Genomic DNA, 18,526 nt, shown 5'->3' on the forward strand with positions numbered 1-18,526 from the left:
CTCTACCTTAGAGATGATGAGAAAAATTATTAACAATTCTATTGGTCACAATAACAATTCCCAATATCTTCAGATTTTGTGTGCACCGCATGTGTCACAGGGAATTTAATTTTAAGGCCCTCTTACCTTAAAATTCATAATGCGCCACCTAATTTTCTTGAACGCATTCAAGAACATACATATGGCTCTATTCAGCAATTTTGTGGACCATCTAGGTAGTCTATAATGCTGATTGATGTATCTACAAAATAGTCCCAAATGTGTCCCTTATACATAAGGCATCACACTTACGCTGAACTCATTGCTCAAATTATCAAAACTAGAGCAAATAATCCTAGATACAGGATCAAATCCATTCACATGGATAATGTTGTTCCTTAACATACATTCAATCATTGTTTGGTTTTGGGCACTACTGCATTAAGTACCATATGTGTACATTCAAAATGGTCTAGCTGAATCTCTCATCAAGAGAATCAAATCATTTGCCTGACCGATCGAAGAATTGTAATTGGCCAACATCTTGTTGGTGACATGCAGCTTTACACACCGCATCATTATACCAAATTCATCCAACTGCAAGCATACGGCTCCCTCCGTTGCAGTTAATACATGAAAATTTGGCCTCAGCCAAGTATTTCCCATCTGCGAATCGGTTACGTTCTGCACGTACCATATCACCTCCGTACAACATACATGAAAGGGCATTGGGGATCTATATGAGGTACAATTATCCATCAATCATATAATACCTCAAGTTCCTCACAAAGGACATATTCATTGCATGTATGCTCATAATATTTTGAGGACAATTTCAGGCATTAGGGGGAGATTAAAACAACAAAGAATGCCAAGAATCATAAGAGAATGTCACACACGTTCACATTCAGTCCGCATATCCACGTATCTGAGATCTGAATCATTATTCAGACCATCTTGTATTTGCAACATATTGCAAATAACATGCCAAGATGTATTTACTGACAACAAAAGTGTCACCAAATCCTATATTCCTACTAAGAATATACCGAAAAGAGTGGAGGTACCATCAAAACTACTCAACTCCCAAATCAAAATAAGAGGGGGAGAAGTACGGTCACAAAGGATAAAACTTCTTGCAAGCTACCGCGGAAACAAAGGGATCCCTTCTCCAAAACAGTAAATACAAACCAATATCAAGTTGACAGACACTTTATGTATATTCACTATCCAAACGCCTATAGATGTTCAACATCCAAATACCCAGCACAAATGTGTACACAAATCCAGACGCTGGGTCATGGGAACACCCTAACTCCATTGTTTTGGGAAATACAAGGACTTAAATGGGATAGTATTTCCACAAACTATATTGATTCCATCGAATCAATCAATATCAAAGACTATAAATTGTCGACAAATATCTCTCCTTAAAAATTGCAGAAGATCTTCAATTGGATCCAGGCCAAAGTCCATAATCATGACAGGGTGCCTCAAACACTCGGACTGGACCAAATAGAAGGAAGCAATTGAGGTAGAATTGCATCGCTCACAAAAGAGAGGTATTCACAAAAGTAATACCTACACCTCTAATGTCTTCCCTAAGGAAGCAAAATAGACTTTTATTCCATAAGGTGGTGAAATAGTGAGGCTTGTAGCAAAAAGGGTTCACGCAGAGACCCAGCATCAATTACGATGCTACATACCCCAAGGTATGTGTGGAAATTATGTTCTCATATTCAATATCATTGGCAGATCAAATGAATTGGATAGATTCGGACATCTAAGTCCCTAATGAACTTCGTATTCTGAATCTAAATACAAATCGCAATATATATTGTGTACAGCTCAAAGTCACTCCATGACTTCAAGCAGTTAAGTTGATTATGGTACAACTTACTAAATGAGTTCCTTCCACAGAAGGGTTACTCCAAACACAATGATTGCATATGCGTGTTCATAATAAAGTCTCAATTGGATTTTGTTTTATCTCCAAACCACACACGATAAAATATGTAATCATCTTAAAGACGGAATTTAAGATGAATGATTTGGGTAAAATCAAATTTTGCTTAAGTCTACAATATGAGCATATTCCTTCAGGAATATTTATCCATCAGTCACCTATATCCAAATGATATTGGACAATCATATCCATCAAAATACTTATGGTCATTCAATCCCTAAATATGAATCAAGATCCATTCATACATTGGATTAACAATGAAGAGATATTGAACCTAAAGTTCTATATCTTAGTGCCATGAAAGCGCTCATGTATCTTGCAAATCGCAACAGGTCTGATATTGCATTTGCAGATAACTTGCTAGCTTAAATAGCGCAGCTCTAACAATGCCATTAGGCGGGAGTCAAAGCAGATATCAATATATATCTTCATGGCACCAAAGATCTAAGTTTTTCTATCAGAAAATCAAGTTATGACCATAACAGGATATTCTAACACTGGCTATATAACTGATCCCTATAACGCCAGATCACAGACTGATATCATGGTGATATAGCCATCTCACAGGAGTCATCAAACAGATTCCAGTGGCTACTTCCACCTATACTTCCACCTATCATTCTGAAACATCGCATACATGTGTATGTCTTCACAGAATGATCAATATAAAAAGTTATGTGGTATTGGTTCCATTGAATCACCAACTATTATCTATGAAGATAATGCTGCATGTATTTCTCAAATACAAACAGGTTACATAAAGAGCAATATAACCAAACATATTACTCATAAATTGTTTTATCCTCATAATGAAGAAATAGAAATCTTGCAAACTAAATCATATGATAACCTCGCTGATTTATTCTTCAAGTCCTTATCAACTTCCACATTCCAAAATATATTCACGAAATTGGTATGCGCAACTTCGAGATTTGCAAGGTTCAGGGGGAGTTAATCCCTGAATGATAACCTGCTCATAATAATATTGCACTCTTTTCCTTTATAAGTTTTTCTTATACGATTTCTCATATAAGATTTTTAATGAGGCAATATCTACACAAGATCATACATCATATCTCTTATTTTTCCTTTCGGGGTTTTTAAAAGATATATCAAAGACATATCTATTGTTCTCTAAACTCGCTTATGAGTTTTTTCTTTTAAAGGGTTTCTCATATAAGTTTACAAAGAGACAATAATCAATATATGATGTGCCATTTTCTCCTTATTTTTCTACTGGGTTTTAAAGTAGTTTTAACAGCATATCACTAATATTCCTCCTATTTTCCCAAGAGGTTTTCGGATGTTTTAATATAATTCATAGATTATAATTATTGTTCTCTAAGCTCACCAAAATGAGTTTTTCCTATTTAGGTTTCTCATATGAGCTTACAATGAGGCAATAACCAATATATGCCATGTCATTTTCTCCTTATATTTTTCCATTAGATTTTAAAGGAGTTTTGATGACATATCAATATATTATTTTCTCTTCGTATTTTTCCAACAAAATTTTTGAAGGAGTTTAACAAGAAGTTTACATTCAAAATAATTGATCAAAAGGGAGCGTTATGAATAAACATTTTTAGATATAACCATATGATCAATTACTAAGAGTTGTGTCTATTGAGAAGAGATATCTTCTCAATAGACATATCGTCTCATTATATCTTTTCACCATGTATAAATATATAAACACCATTATCAATGAATACAAGAGTTCATTTACTACTTTATTGTCTCTCTCAATTACTATCTACACTACAATAATGACTAGGCAGTTTGTATCAGTTTTGAAACTTTATGTTCAGTTCGACGAAGGTAACGAACGATAGAAATGACTAAGGATATATCTCTCAGTAAGTTCTAAACTTATAGTTGTTTCTAGTTAATCTCTGCTCCTACCCAAATCACCAGCATTATTACTGTTGGTCTCTTCGTGGTCTGCCGCTCTGCAAGATCTCTCAACTTGGTTTGGTGTGTTCCATTGGTAGTGTAGGGTTTTACTGAAGGCGTTGTATCGCATTAGAATAGTGCTATTGCCAAAGGTAAAGAAAGAAAATAGTAATATAGTACTACTAGTAGTATACGGGATTCGATTTTCTGGCACCATGAAGCGCAGAGAAAACGAACGAGGATCCTGACCTTAGATATTGAAAGCCTTGCAACCCAAACAGGCCCAAAATTACTATCCCTACTTTAACTAACGCGTTCCACCATACTCTTCCTAGTTATATACCAGCAAAACGTGTCAAAGATAAAATAAAAATGGGTTCCTACAACAAATCTCATAATACGTATGTTACAAATTAAAAAACTATGTGGGTGATGCCTAATGCAACTCGAGGAAATATCAGACGCACAAGATTATTTTAGTGTACATATACACAAACTCATTCATGATCATCGATTCTAGTTTGGATAGCCCAAATAGTATGTGGTAATTCTCAAACCTCTTATACAACTTTTTATTTGACCAAATCAAATTGGGCCTAAATCAACCCAAGTCGGATGATGAAACCCCCACCTCCCACTTGGGCCATCTAGATTGGAACCTATGATCAAGATTTAGTTTCAGCATATATGCACCAAAATACTATTGTGCATCTAATATTTCCTCAGGTAACTGATGGTTTACTTATTTCTCCTCAAACTACTGACCAATTGACCTAAAAGAGACCTACAAAGCAGCTTATATTATCTAAGGAATCAAAAGAGACCCACAAAGCAGCTTTTCTATCCAGGATGTTCCACACAACTGTCCGGCAAGCAGGAATCATAATGATTCCCCTTCACAAACATATGTTATATACAAGGCTTCTCAGCGAATCTGGTGCGAGCCAGGCCTCTACAAGATACTTTGCGAGTTACAAACAAGCTTGCATCATGAGATTTCAGTATTATGCTCCAGTTGCATCATCCCAATATAGTTGCATCATCGTTCGCACTATCCCATAATATCATGACACCGACATTAGCGACATCAGATAGGAACAGGATGTCTAAAACTGCAAATGTCAACCAAGTTGATCGCAGAAACCCTCAGTTGTGACATCTCAAACTGTAAAGGCCATGCAAGTAGATTGTAGAAGACCTCAGTTGAGTGCATAATGGATGCGTTCTAATGTTCGCAAAACCTGGAAAACTGAGACAGGCCTATGTGGCCCCTTCCCTAGCAAAGCATGTGTAAGAATGGCTTGCTGTTGTTCACCAGTGAGCTCCAAGAATTGCACAAGCATATCGCCATCCAGAATGGGAGGTACTCCCAACTGTGCACATCAGTAGTACAAGTTATTAAACTTTCAGAAAACAAACTTTTATTCGGTACAGTTAATGATATTCTGCATTAATTCAAGAGGTAATGGTGATATCCTAACCGGGATGCCACGCCGACGAAATTCCGTATGATCATTTCCCAAGACTGGAGCAGTCAATGGGTGTACAGAGAGTCTTTCTTGAACATCTTGCAACAGTTGATGTTCCTCACTGCAGTATCAATACATGCATTTCAGAAACTGAATCATAAGACTTACAGCTGTAGATGAAATGAGTATAGTTCCTTGTCTACAAATGGTGTAATATAAAAAGTCAGGGCGTAGAGAGCACATGCAATAAGTTACCAACGACTGTTGACAGAAAGTTTTGGTTCTCTCTCTTGATGAGTTTTCATATTTTTTCATATAAAAAACATTAAAAGATCATGTGCTAAAGAAAGCAGTGAAACTCAGGCAGAACTATGAAATATGCCTGTGAAGTGTAAACCAAATAAGTAAAGAGAGGGAATTGCACAGATATAAACTGTACTGTTCTAATAACACAGATCTCCATATTTACATTTCTTCTAGCAAAACCACACCTGTACTTTTGAGTTAGCCGAAAATGCCATTTGCAAGATCTACTAAATTTCAGAAACTATATCACATTAAAAGATGCCATATTCTTACAATACAAGTTTAGTCGTTTTGGCACTTGAGATCCGTACCTTTTAATCTACTGTGAGTTACCGTCTATACTTCAAAATGCATTGAAATATATCACTAATTTCCCTGACTGAATTATTCACTAGCACGAAACGGTATATCTGTAAAAAAGACAAATGCCTGTATCTGCTCACGTCTCATTGTTCTAACATTTATTGCAATTTAATAACTTCCGGGAAATACTAGGTGCTGATTTGCTCTACATTGAAAAGTATGATCAAGATTGGAGAGGAGGTGGAATAAAAAGCTCAGGATGAATTTTGGTTATGTGGTAAATTGCTAAATAATAGGTGGTAATTTGCACCAAATATAAACATAGGTACTCATTGTCAAAATCGAATGCACAGGTGGGGACCTGCAATCATAGGAGTAAGTGGGCCCAGCACAATTATCCTAGTCAAAACATAAATTCATGTCTCCAAATTGGCCTGGTCTTGATTGATAATAGCAGCTTGGATAGATAACTGGTCACTAACAGCACTAATTTCAGCTCTTAGGGTATGCATGGGAATGCTTTGAATCTTGAGATACTACCTTGTGAGCGGAATCATAACGAAGACACTCCCGAGCAACGTACTTGCCACAATACAGTTGTAAGACGACTCAAGCACCGGATCGGTATCATCATCAACTGGAAGCCGATACGTAAATGCAGCCTACAATAAATAACGAGTTACATGAAACATGGAAGCAATCGACGGTGAGATTATTCGAAGGTACTGGTATAAAAAGGCAAGTCTAAATGGCAAAGCAATAAATTCTGACAATCTACGTAACAACAAAGATACTTACCTTCTGAATGCTCATAGCAGTTTCACCCATATAAAATGAACAATTTACGGCTAAGTTCTTTTGTGGACTTTCTGAAACTGCATGGCATGTTGAAAAAAAACATGAGTTGATAAAAATGAAAGAGTAGATCTTAAAGCTGCAACTTAGAAGCATGTTATATATAATAAGAAGGGTGCACAAACAACTAAAGATGGAGGAACATAAAATACACAATTATCTCACAGAATATCTTAAAGTTTCTAGTGGAGCACAACATATAGCAACATGTCCTTAGCCATATTTATATCAGCAAATTTTCTATGTGCTAGTTAGGATTCTCATTTACTTATGCATGTACTAAGGAAAATGGATGGAGAAACAGAAGAAATCCACCTTTACTCTAAAAATTGACTCCTTCAACGTCCACATTCCACGCTATGTCATGCCATCTCTAAAACTATAGCTACTGGATCGAACACAATTAGAATATTATCACAAAGGTTCTTAAGGCGGTAAGGTGAGCCACGACACCTAGGCACTTGTGAGGCAACAACATACCAATCTAGAGTAAAACAACAGCAAGGAGGAAAGAAAAAGGAGAAAAGAGGAAAGGAGAACAGAGGAGGCTGGCCCAGCACACCAGGCAGCCCCTACACGTTCCCGTATCTGCTTGCCCTGAATTCTGATCGCTTGATGCCCTCCCTGTACCACTCTCGCTCCTCCTCTCTCAGCAGCAGCACCACCACTGAACAGTTGCTTCCCCATCTCTCTCTCCGCCAGCCTGTCACTCCACTACTCAGATTGGTCCCGTCCCCCACCACCAACACACACACACAAGCACTGGAGCTGGCAGGGATCGTGGAGGCGGCAGCACCTTGGCTTTGCTGGCCGGTTTCCCTCCCTCTCTTATTCTCTTCTTCCCTCCCTCTCACTGCTTTTTGGCAAGGCGTTGCTGATGCCCAGGTCGGCCAGAGTGCCTTGTCACCTAGGTGACGCCTTAAGAACCTTGATTAGCACTTTTAGATCTTAAATACTAAGAGTCACTTTGATTAGACATTTTTAGTAAAATAATCTAGGTTTGCAGAACTGTATGGTCGTATGCATGTTTTCATGAAAGAATATCCTTCATTAAAGGTTTCTTTCTATAGCACGTTTTAGAAACTATAAATATCTACAAATGTTGATAGACAAGTAAGCATCATTAAATGAACTGCAGCAAAGCATGGGATATGAATGCTATAAACAAGCTAAAGAAAATAGTTTCAAATCATTGAAAAAAAAGGGTAAAAAGAAAGGGTTGGCATCAACATTTACATCAAGTGTCTACCTTCAGGAACTAAAAAGAAGTACCTACCTTCCAATCTTGCGCAAGATAATACAGATATGCTCCCACGTCGATCTGATACCACAGCAGTTTCACAATTTAAAAGAGCAATATCACCAACCAATCTTTGAGCAGGATCAGAATAGATCAGTTCCAACTTCCTAAGACTCTGATAGTAATCAACAAATGAGGGATCAGAATTACAGCTAGCAATCGATGGAGCGTTATTTCATAATAAAACCGTAAGGGAATGTGTCATTTCAATCAGAAGTATTACCTCATTATAAGAATAGAAGAGAACACCATCACGACAATCGCCAACTGCAATCCGTGATGCAAATGTCTTCAAACAAGTTATCGTAAATCGTGTTCTACCAACAGCACACTTTTTCATCCGATGAGGATTTTCATTTGCGAAACCAAATACATAAAGCTGTTGAGGTTGAGAAAGAAAATGATTAGAGATTTCGAAAGGAAATGTAGTTGACTAAACAAGGCCCGAGAAAAATAGTTTATTAACATTGCAAATAAATGAAATAAGAGAAATAGCATCACGAAGAAACTTAGATAGCCAAATGACATCACAATCACCATTTGTCCTGGAACATAACAATGTTTTGGAATATTCCTTCAGAACTTTTAATAATGAGACATATACTCCTTATCTCTTCCTCCCCAACTATAGTTGTCACTGGTCTGCCTGTCACAGATGGTAAGCAACAATTTCTCCAACACTCCTGTGCTCCTCTGCTACTGCATTTCCCTTCAATAATCTCCATAGATCATGAGGACAAGGTCATCATTCTACACACGTGACCCTTATTCTCCAGAATAAATGTTGACTGTGATGTCATAGGCAATCGACCTCTGAGATACAGCAGCAGCAGCCTTTCCCAAGCAAGTTGGGGTAGGCTACAGATAAAACCCACAAAATCCAACTAAAAAGATGATGAGAAAACAATAATGATAATAAAGATACTAGTAATAGTAAAAAAAAGAAATCATAAGTTATAGTTCTATCACGTGGATTGCTAATGTCCACACGCTTCTATCCGTGGATTGCTAACTTCCACGAGCTCCTCTGAGATGCTATTCAAATTTTGCTTATTTGCTGTGTTACTAATTTCCCTTCCAATAAATTGTCACAGCAGATTTTAGTTCCCTTTAATTGACAAAATAGAGTTAAAATGGCGTACAGATAGCATACCGTATTACCAGCAGCTGCCAACACATAGCGATCTAGATATGAATAGACAGCAAGAACTGCACCACTCAATGTAGCATGAGTCAGTGATCTCAAATGTCCTGCCGTTTGTTCAGCTTGAATTTGGTTGCAGCAAACTTCATCAGGACTGCTGCACAGGCTGTTACTAGAAAATTCTTCAGTTGTATATCCAACAATTTCATGGAACGGAGAGCCAGTATGTAAAGAGGTATTGAAACTAGAAGTTGGGATAAATGAACTGCTCTCACAAGGACTTTCAACGGTATCCAAGCTTAAAACAATGAGGCGTCCCTTGATACTGCTTCATCAATAAATAATAGCAACATTTTTAGCACCAATTAACTAAATCATGAATGATCATTGAAAAAAATAAATCAATAAGAATTACACAGCTATTTAAACATCTAGATTCTATAGTGATGAAGCCAGAAGCCTGATGAAGCACAATAAATGTCTCAACATCTGTAGATAATTAACTCCTATAGCGACAAATATTTACAAAACGATCCCAGCCATACCAGTAATGACTACTGTAACTGTAAGAATGCAGGATAAAGAGCTCAATGTTTAGGAACGGTACACAACATTGATACAAGATTCCAGTGAAAGATGCAAGTTTGTTGTCCATAACTCCTATGCGCACTGAATGGGCAATATAAAACCAATATGGTTTATAGTTTCAGAAGGCTTACATAAATCCAAAATTGTAATAGCTCTGGATCAAGAGCTCAATGTTTAAGAATGGTACACAACATTGCTACAGGATTCCAGTGAAAAACGCAAGTTTGTTGCCCATAACTCCTATGCTCACTGAATGGGAAATATAAAACCAACATGGTTTATAGCTTCAGAAGGTTTACAGAAATCTAAAATCTTAATAGCTCAGGAAACCTTTATATAGAACTTAACACTATGCAAATCAAACCAGAGGAAAAGTTATTCAAATGTTAGGAAATGTTTCTGGCTGAATATAACATCTAAATGTTACATGTGTAGCATGGCATGAAGTTCGTGAACAACGAAATAAAGCTTTGCCACATCAAAGCCATGCCGCACAATTTTTAGTCCAGATAAAATAACTGACACTAAGAGAGTTTCTAATAAAAATATGAAGGGTTAAAACATATCGTCAATAACTAAACTCAAGAAAAGCACAAAACAAGTATGTGATTGCAAGTTGAATAAGAAATACTGCTAATGGATCATGGACATCTGACAGCACTGAATTGTTTTATTAGCAACAACAGATCAGGTGTGAACCTTTCTGCTTCGCCATTTGGCATCATTGGTCGTCCAGGAGATTTACTAGTCCCAACAATTAAAACTTGATCACTTCCTATTTTTGCAATTTGCATGCATTTTGCTGTTTCACCAGGTTCACATTTGAATCTGGAAAGCAATACCCCATTTTGTGGATCTACTTGGACAATATCCGAAGAACATGATGCACCAATTAGCCCAGTTCTCAGTACCAACAGTGTTCTACTTTCACTGTGGTATAACACTTTCCTTGGAGTCCCTCCAATTGAAAATTTTTGTGCGTTCAATCTTTTCCCGTGAACCATTTCAACCTGACAAAAAATGGAATTATGTTGAATCAATAGAAATGTAATGCATATGCCAGCACCTAAGCACATACACAAATGGACATGCTTATACGAACATACACGCATCAGAATACTACAGGCATACACATAGTCCGAAAGAAATAATAGAAACATTACTGGAAACAATTTCTCCAATAGTAATTCTGAACCAAAGTCATGCATCTGATATTGTACTGGTAATTGCCTCACATACAGTATGCCAAACTAACAGCTAATGGACTGGAACCCAAGTAGTCTACTTGAGACATGAGAACAATTAACCCAATAAAGCCGTTACGAAAATTCTCTATTTGCGGGTTCCAACAGGACTAGCACAACTAAGAGGCTCCCATTTCGATGCTTTGAATCACCTTGTGTTTATATCATCATGGATGATACAGGTGGTCATAAAAATATTCTTTAACTGCTAATAACTGTTATTTACCAGTTTCCATACAAGTATCAACTAGAATCGTAACAGAACAACATGAACAATAGTTCTAAGGGTTGTTATCTGGTGCAGAGCACACACTGGATACAAAGCAAATATGAACCATCTGGCCTGGATAGCGAGCAGCCATTTGTAGTGACTAATTGCATATTTCATTATGTTTAGGTATACTCATTGACTAAATATTTCACCCTTTATTTCAGTGATTCAAACCTATCGAAAAATATATGAACTCTTTAATTATACCAGTCATAGTTACTTACCAAATGCAAACAGCTCTCAGCAACAAACAGCAGACCATTGGGGCAATCAACAGATGATACTGGCGTCACATGAGATGCAGGCAGAAATGGAATTGATGAATATGCCAGGCTATGTCGAGCAGCATGTAATAGCCAAGGCCTATCACTGAGAACAATGATGTCAGCATCAGCTGAATCATGCAATGGTGCAAGGACTACAGGAGTGATTCCAATACGCCGTATAGAAATCAACTGAAGGAGTGTATTAACAGAAGGGGTAGAAGAGTCCTTGTAGAAGGAACCAGGGAAATAATGCTCGCTTGCTTCTGACTCAAACCTGAGAAGCATTCCATTTCTCAAGCCTGCAAGAATGTAGAACCTCTCAGCCGCAACAAACCTGACATTTTCAGGTATACAACCACTAATAGGAGCACCAAGTGCATTATTTACTGAAATAAGCCCCGTAGTTAGCAGCCTAAATGCTTCTCCTGGTTCCAACGAGATAATTTCCACAGAAGGCTTATGAGTTCCAATGACAGCAAACTTGCGGACATTAAGTTTAGCTGGGGGTTTGCTACAAAAATCATCAACCTCTGCATAACTGGAAGCTGCATTGTCATGTCTCCAGTCCTCTTGCGGGATGGATATGCAAGATACTTCATTTCGCAATTGAACATGCTGTACCTCATACAACTCGTGCTGAAAAGAAGGTGATGATCTGATACCAAGAACATATATGCAACAAGGATTTGATGTAGCAACAACAATAGTATTATGTCCTACAGCACCAACACTGATAGTGACATCAGGATACCAGTCTGTGCAAACTGGAGAAGTTAAGGGGGCACCATCAGGATGAGCGCATACTGTAGGCAAACAGAGTTTTACACCTTTACTGTGAATTTGCACAAGAAAACCATCAGCTAACAAACCACATGCCAATGTGCAAACATCAGGCTGGAATCCCACAGCATCACTGATGTCACTAAAACTTAGTCCTACTGACAGTACTCTGGTTTCCTCCACAAATGATAGCACAAGAAAAGAGTGGTAAACGTCAGTTATCTTCATTCTCAAAGTCCACAAACCAGTAACACCTTGATAAATAGCTTCAGTCCTCAGAAGCTTCTCCACATTGACACCATTCCGTAACACTCGCAGAGATCCCTCAGGGCACATTCCACAACATGCAAACATCTGATCCTGTTTCTCACCATGGTAGTCAGTAATTGCTACATCCAATATTGGTGCTACATTCTGAATTGTACTTTTATGAAGCAATCTATGATGTCCAAGTTTAAATATTGTTCCATCTCCCATCTCGACAAATCCTATTATCATCCTATTTTGCATCCATAAAAGAGGTTTGCAAGGCAAAGCCCTATCAATATACTCAAACATGGACAACTTCACTCCTTCAACATCCAATGCAAATTCCAAAATATGAAATTCTCCATCATCTAAGCAAAATAACAACCTTGCCCATCCTCGCCTGACATGGTCAGGCGGCTCCCAACTCCACGAGCAAATAACCCTTGATTTTACATTGCATCTGTTGTCAAAACCATCAATGTCCATGTAACCATCATCCTTCATTATGTTATTACCAGAATCTCTCAATTCTAGCAAAGCACAAGCAGCCACATCGTCATCAACGTCTAATCCTGGACAGGAATCTTCAATAGTGACTGGTTCTCCAATCAGGCTAGTCGTCAAGGTGATTCTCCGGATACAACAGACGTTCCTTGGGTTTCTAAGATCCAACAGTAAAGCATCACCAACACGGAACAGAAGTGCAAAGCCAAACATTTCAGGAATTTCTGATATGTCAATTGCCAATGGTCCAGTTTCTGAATAACTAGAGATGTGGTTGATAACACAGCTGCTGGAGTCACGTCCAAACAATGACAAGTCATTCACATCAGAGCCTTTCCTGGAATGAAGAATACCACAAAATTAGTTAACATTAAAACTGCAGGTTATGAACTATCTGAAATCCAAGTTCAGGGCAAACAAACCTGTGAATTATCATTGCCAGAACTGAATAATATTCTTCATCTAGGGATGTCGATATGAAGCACATGGACCAAATTGTACCGCGGATGCTGGTCCTAGATGCACCACTTGCGATTCTTGCATCTTCTTCATTTTCTGGTGGATAAAAATATTTCTGAAATTATGACATGGAAGATCTTCAAAATCTGGAATAATATAATGTAAATATTAGACTGAGCATAAGAAACATGAGTCATGAAAGACACTAACAACATTGAATGACTCACCTTATCAGAAATGGTACCTATTCCAGAACCATGAGGACTCTGGCACACTGAAACACGTATAAGAGCGAACTTATCCTCATACGCACTTACAGCAACAAAATTAGATCTGACAAGAGTGAAGACGTAAATAAGGTCAAGAAACTTCATAACAAAATATCCTTAAATTTAGGTACTCAATAGGTTACTATTCGTCAAGGAGTAATAAAGAAAAAAATATATTAAAGTATTATATTCGCAGCAACGTGCTTGGGACTAAAAGGCTTTGTTGTGGATGTTGTTTATTTGTCTCTGTATTATATTCACAGCAAAAGCTTCCAAGACAAAATAATGCTTGTAATTAAGAAATAGTTGCTAGTCATGATCATTATAACCCAAACCACATAAAGCCTAAATCACTCCAAAACACCATTTTATGTGGTTCAAATGCTTGGATAAAATTTGACAGTATCCTAAGGTAAGACACTGATGTAAACTGATAAGCAGCCTGTTGCATGCAAGAGCACAGAACGAGTGACGACTGTAATTAATTCAAACGCCTAACACAAGCACCAACTATCAACCATAAGACATGAATAAAAAGTAAAACATCTGACAGGAGGGACTAAACATTCTTTATGCCACATAAACCTGGAATACTTCGACTAGCAAAAGGGCATAAACACAGAATGCTCCCACTCAACAAAGGGATGGATGCAAAAATAGTGTGCATGCTGACGACGGAAAGAGTGGCTCAAAATTTCTGCATGCAACTTTTGTTCTGAACAAGACACAATGTAACAAACGTTGATCATCAAGTAAAAGAATAAGACAAATGTAAACAAATACATCATTGACTGATGACAAAACATTGGCATGATGTTTAGTTGCAACAGAACAAGTTAGTGCAAACAAAAGCCTCAGTAGAAGAACTTGCACTCACTCTCGATCTACAGTTAAAATCCTTCCAAGCTGATGCCTCAGATTTCCTGGTTTGGATAAGTCAACATTGGCAATTGCGAAGAACCTACAATAAATTAATATCAATACTTGTTTGAATTGTGGGCAGCATGCCTCTATAAATAATGAAACTGGCAGCACACTTTGTTTAGAGACTACATAATTTTTTCTTATTTTGTCTGCATAGTTCCAAGCATGGCATTATTATCTTGACCTTTGTTCCTATGCTGGCAGCCAACAGAGGTATGTATGCAAGAACAATAAAATGTCCAAAAGTGGGCCCACAATCCAATGTATTCATTAATGTCTAGGAATAACAAGATTCAATTCAACTCCAGTATTTATCATAATTTAGGAATAAGTCTATTTACTCCGTTGACCTTAAAAAAATCTGCTTAATGCCCAAACTACAAAATTGGTTCTTGAACTCCCTAGTACCAGATAACTTAACCCTCAGAAGTTGTTTCAGACGTGGTTTCTACATGTTGGAGGGTTATGTAATCTGGTTTCTTAGATTTTAGGGACCTGCTGGGCTCAATGCTGAAGTGGACATTGTGATCAGATGAAGATACAGTTGCAAGCTAACTCACCCCCTATCTCTTCACCAAACAATTCTCTATGCTTCCTCTGCGGGCAACCGTGTCGATTGGACTGGCCATCGACACATTAGAGAGCAAAGGATGACAGGCATGGATTCCGGGTGTTGCGACTAGAAATGGGAAGGTGACAGAGATATAAAGGAATGGGAGAGAGGAACTACACAGCAAATTTAGGTGGGCCAGCAGCCAAAAGCTTGGACGACATGTGGCAACAACTCTTCCAAGCACACTGTACAAAAAACACTCTAATGTTCTGGTTCCAATTTGAATGTTTAACTCTAAGCTTGGGATGCTGAAAGTGATTTGCTACCTTTTGTTCCTAAACTGAAACACCGTAATCTTTTCAATTTTCACTAGTGCCTCTTGGGTGCTTTTGAATATAATCATTAGACTAGTTGAGTACAAGATAATGGTTTGCAAAATACTGTTAGGTGCATTATAACCTGTCAATTAACTAAGCATCCCCATAAAAAAGCAACATTTAACAGATCCAATCTAGCACAAACAAACAGATAAGAAGGGCATCAATATAGAAGCGAACAGCACTAACCTATGCATCTCAGAGCAAAAGTATAGAAAGGAAAGCTTTCCAGAATCTGAAAGCACAACCAGAAGATCTTTGTGTTCTATCTGTAAAATACAACAAATAATATCACTTGTTCAAGAAAACAATTAGAGAAAGTGACATGCACAACAAAAACACTGCCAAACATTATGGTTCGGTATGAGAAAGAACAGCACCTGTGGAATCAAACTAATGTGTCTAGAATGCCATTGCAGCACACCAATATCTTTTATAATCCCAAACATGTCTTGTTCACAGATTGACTGTAAAACACCATCGTCACCAACCGCAACCAACTCTAGTGAAGTTTCCTGCAGCAGTAATCCCATTTAGGCAAAAACAAGAAATTAGAGCCAACAACTGCATTATTTACAACTTAATCAGTCAGCCTTGTAATTTGAAACCATAGATTGACATATATGTTTCTGTTATCATATAGATGAGGTCCTATTCTAGTTCCTTGATTCCTTCTTAGTTACACTTTTATGTTCAGATAATATTTTATAGTTCACCAGCATATGCAGTAGTAAAGTGTCGACTAAGCATCATCCATTCCGATTCAAATTTTAACAAGATGACGCAAAATTTGACCGGAAGATGGTCATAAAAAACGAAGCTGATATAATTCGTGAGAATGTTACAAACTATTCTGCTTCTGAAACTGCAGGACTAAACAACCTAATGGCCACCATTACCATGATCGTTTGGATTTAGCAACCCTATGATCCAGCACTCTGAGCATGACACCTCTCACAAACAATCCAACAATCCGCAGCACAGACTCCACTTCCTCAGACTAGAACGCAAGGAAAGCATAAACAGAAACGGATCCCGTGGGGGGGGGGGGGGGAGCAAAGCAAACCTTGCCGAGGACGACATCGGCGGAGGAGGGCGATCGGAAGTGCCCCTCGGCGACGTGGAGCACGGCGCTGCCCCGGAGCACCCGCTTGGCGAGGTAATGGGTGGCACCCGCGACGGCGGCGGACGCGGAGGGGCCCGAAGAGGACGCCGCAGCCGACGCGGAGGCGTCGCCGGCGGTGGAGGACGACTCCATCCGCCGCCTCTGGAAGGTTCCCGACAAGGAAAGAGAGAGAGGTAGGTAGGGTTAGGGTTAGGCTGGTTCGGCCACGTGCTCGTCTCGCCGGAAGGGAACGGGGACAGGGACGAGAACAACGGGCAAGTCTGTGTCAAACAGGTCATAGTGTTGAGAAACGGCTGCAAGCTGGTAGTTTATTATTCTTCCATAGAGTAATGGTAAAAGGAAGTAAAAAAAAGAAAGCTGTATAGTTTTTATTTATTTGTGTATTTAAATGAGGAGTTATGCCTTATATACAGTACTAAAGATTTTAGGAGATAGAATCGAATCATCTAATAGATCGAGAAGGACCCATATTTAATTGTAAAACTTTAGGTTTTTTAACACTCCTCTTTGACACCTTTTACAAAATATATATGTCTCATCAAAACTTTTCAAAAACCCAGTGAAAAAAAGAGAGAAAGAATGCATAGCTCGTGATATGGTCACACGAATTGCTTCAATTAAATCCTTAACATGAGAAACTTTAGAAAAATTCATCTAAGGGAAAAGAATACAATTCACCTAAAATGCTTCATATAATATTCATAATTAACTTTGGGCAGTTGCTTTTCACATATCTGATTATATTTGTGCAACACATGCAACATTATCTTCATAGATAATAATAGGGGTATTAGTAGTGTTCAAACCACATGACTGCTGGATATAATTGATCACTCTTTTAAGCCATGCTCATTCCCGTATGCTTCATATAAAGCTATTATTTCTGAGTGGTTCATCGAAGTAATACAAGATTTTGCTTTGATGTTCTAGGAAATTGTAGTTCTACCACATAGGAAAATATAGTCAGTCTGTGATTTTGATGTATGCGAGTCTGATAAATACCTAGCATCTGCGTATCTAACCAGACTTAGGCCTTGATTCTTTTTTTTAGAATAGATCAAGATCTTTGCTACCTTGCAAGTAGCGCATAATATCCTTCAAGCCCTTCAATATCTTTTAGTAGGCTCTGCACTGTATCGTACAAGTAGGTTTACTGCAAACGCTATGTTTAACCTAGTGCAATTAGCCAGATACATCAGCGCACCTATTGCATTTAAGTATGGGAATTCCAATCCTAATACTTCCTCCCCTCTTCTCTAGGTCTATAAGAATCTTGATCTGCTTGCAAAGATCTTTCGACCATATGGGTTTTAGCGAGAAATGATTTTTCAAAACCAAATCGCTCTAACACCTTCTGAGTGTAGTTTGACTAATGTTTAAAAATTCTATCTGCTACACACTCTAGCTGCAGGCCTAAGCAAAACTTGGTTTTACCCAAATCTTTCATTTCAAATTCAGACATCAAGTATGAACTAGCATCCTCTATTTCTTCTTCTATATCAATGATATTCATATCATCTACATATATAGATATTATGCAAAATCCATTTTGGGACCTTCTTATGAATACACAGAGACAATCCGTGCAATTCGGGTAGCCTCGTTTTCCAATAAATTTGCTCAAACAATTGTACCACATTCTACTTAATTGTTTCAACCCATATAGCGACTTTTTCAATTATACGCTATAAAGGTGTC

The 18,526-nt window shown here is 38.0% G+C and overlaps 1 protein-coding gene across 2 annotated transcripts; it reads right to left on the reverse strand.

Moving 5' to 3' along the window:
* Positions 1–4,615: 4,615 nt before the first annotated feature.
* LOC133890903 (uncharacterized) lies at positions 4,616–17,095 on the reverse strand. 2 transcript variants are annotated; one of them, XM_062331526.1, is made up of 15 exons: positions 16,769–17,095; positions 16,083–16,217; positions 15,892–15,971; positions 14,726–14,809; positions 13,807–13,912; positions 13,543–13,694; positions 11,546–13,457; positions 10,506–10,816; positions 9,228–9,543; positions 8,298–8,453; positions 8,051–8,189; positions 6,718–6,794; positions 6,460–6,581; positions 5,323–5,431; positions 4,616–5,214 (listed from the first exon to the last, which is right to left on the reverse strand). In XM_062331526.1, exons 1-15 carry the CDS (start codon positions 16,958–16,960, stop codon positions 5,041–5,043), a joined length of 4,065 nt encoding a protein of 1,354 aa, XP_062187510.1. In that variant the 5' UTR covers positions 16,961–17,095; the 3' UTR covers positions 4,616–5,040. The 2 variants fall into 2 exon arrangements, with proteins under 2 accessions (XP_062187510.1, XP_062187509.1); XM_062331525.1 differs by having other exon boundaries at positions 9,228–9,546.
* Positions 17,096–18,526: the final 1,431 nt, after the last annotated feature.

This window comes from Phragmites australis, chromosome 14 (genome assembly GCF_958298935.1).
Source record: "Phragmites australis chromosome 14, lpPhrAust1.1, whole genome shotgun sequence".
NCBI lineage: Eukaryota > Viridiplantae > Streptophyta > Magnoliopsida > Poales > Poaceae > Phragmites > Phragmites australis.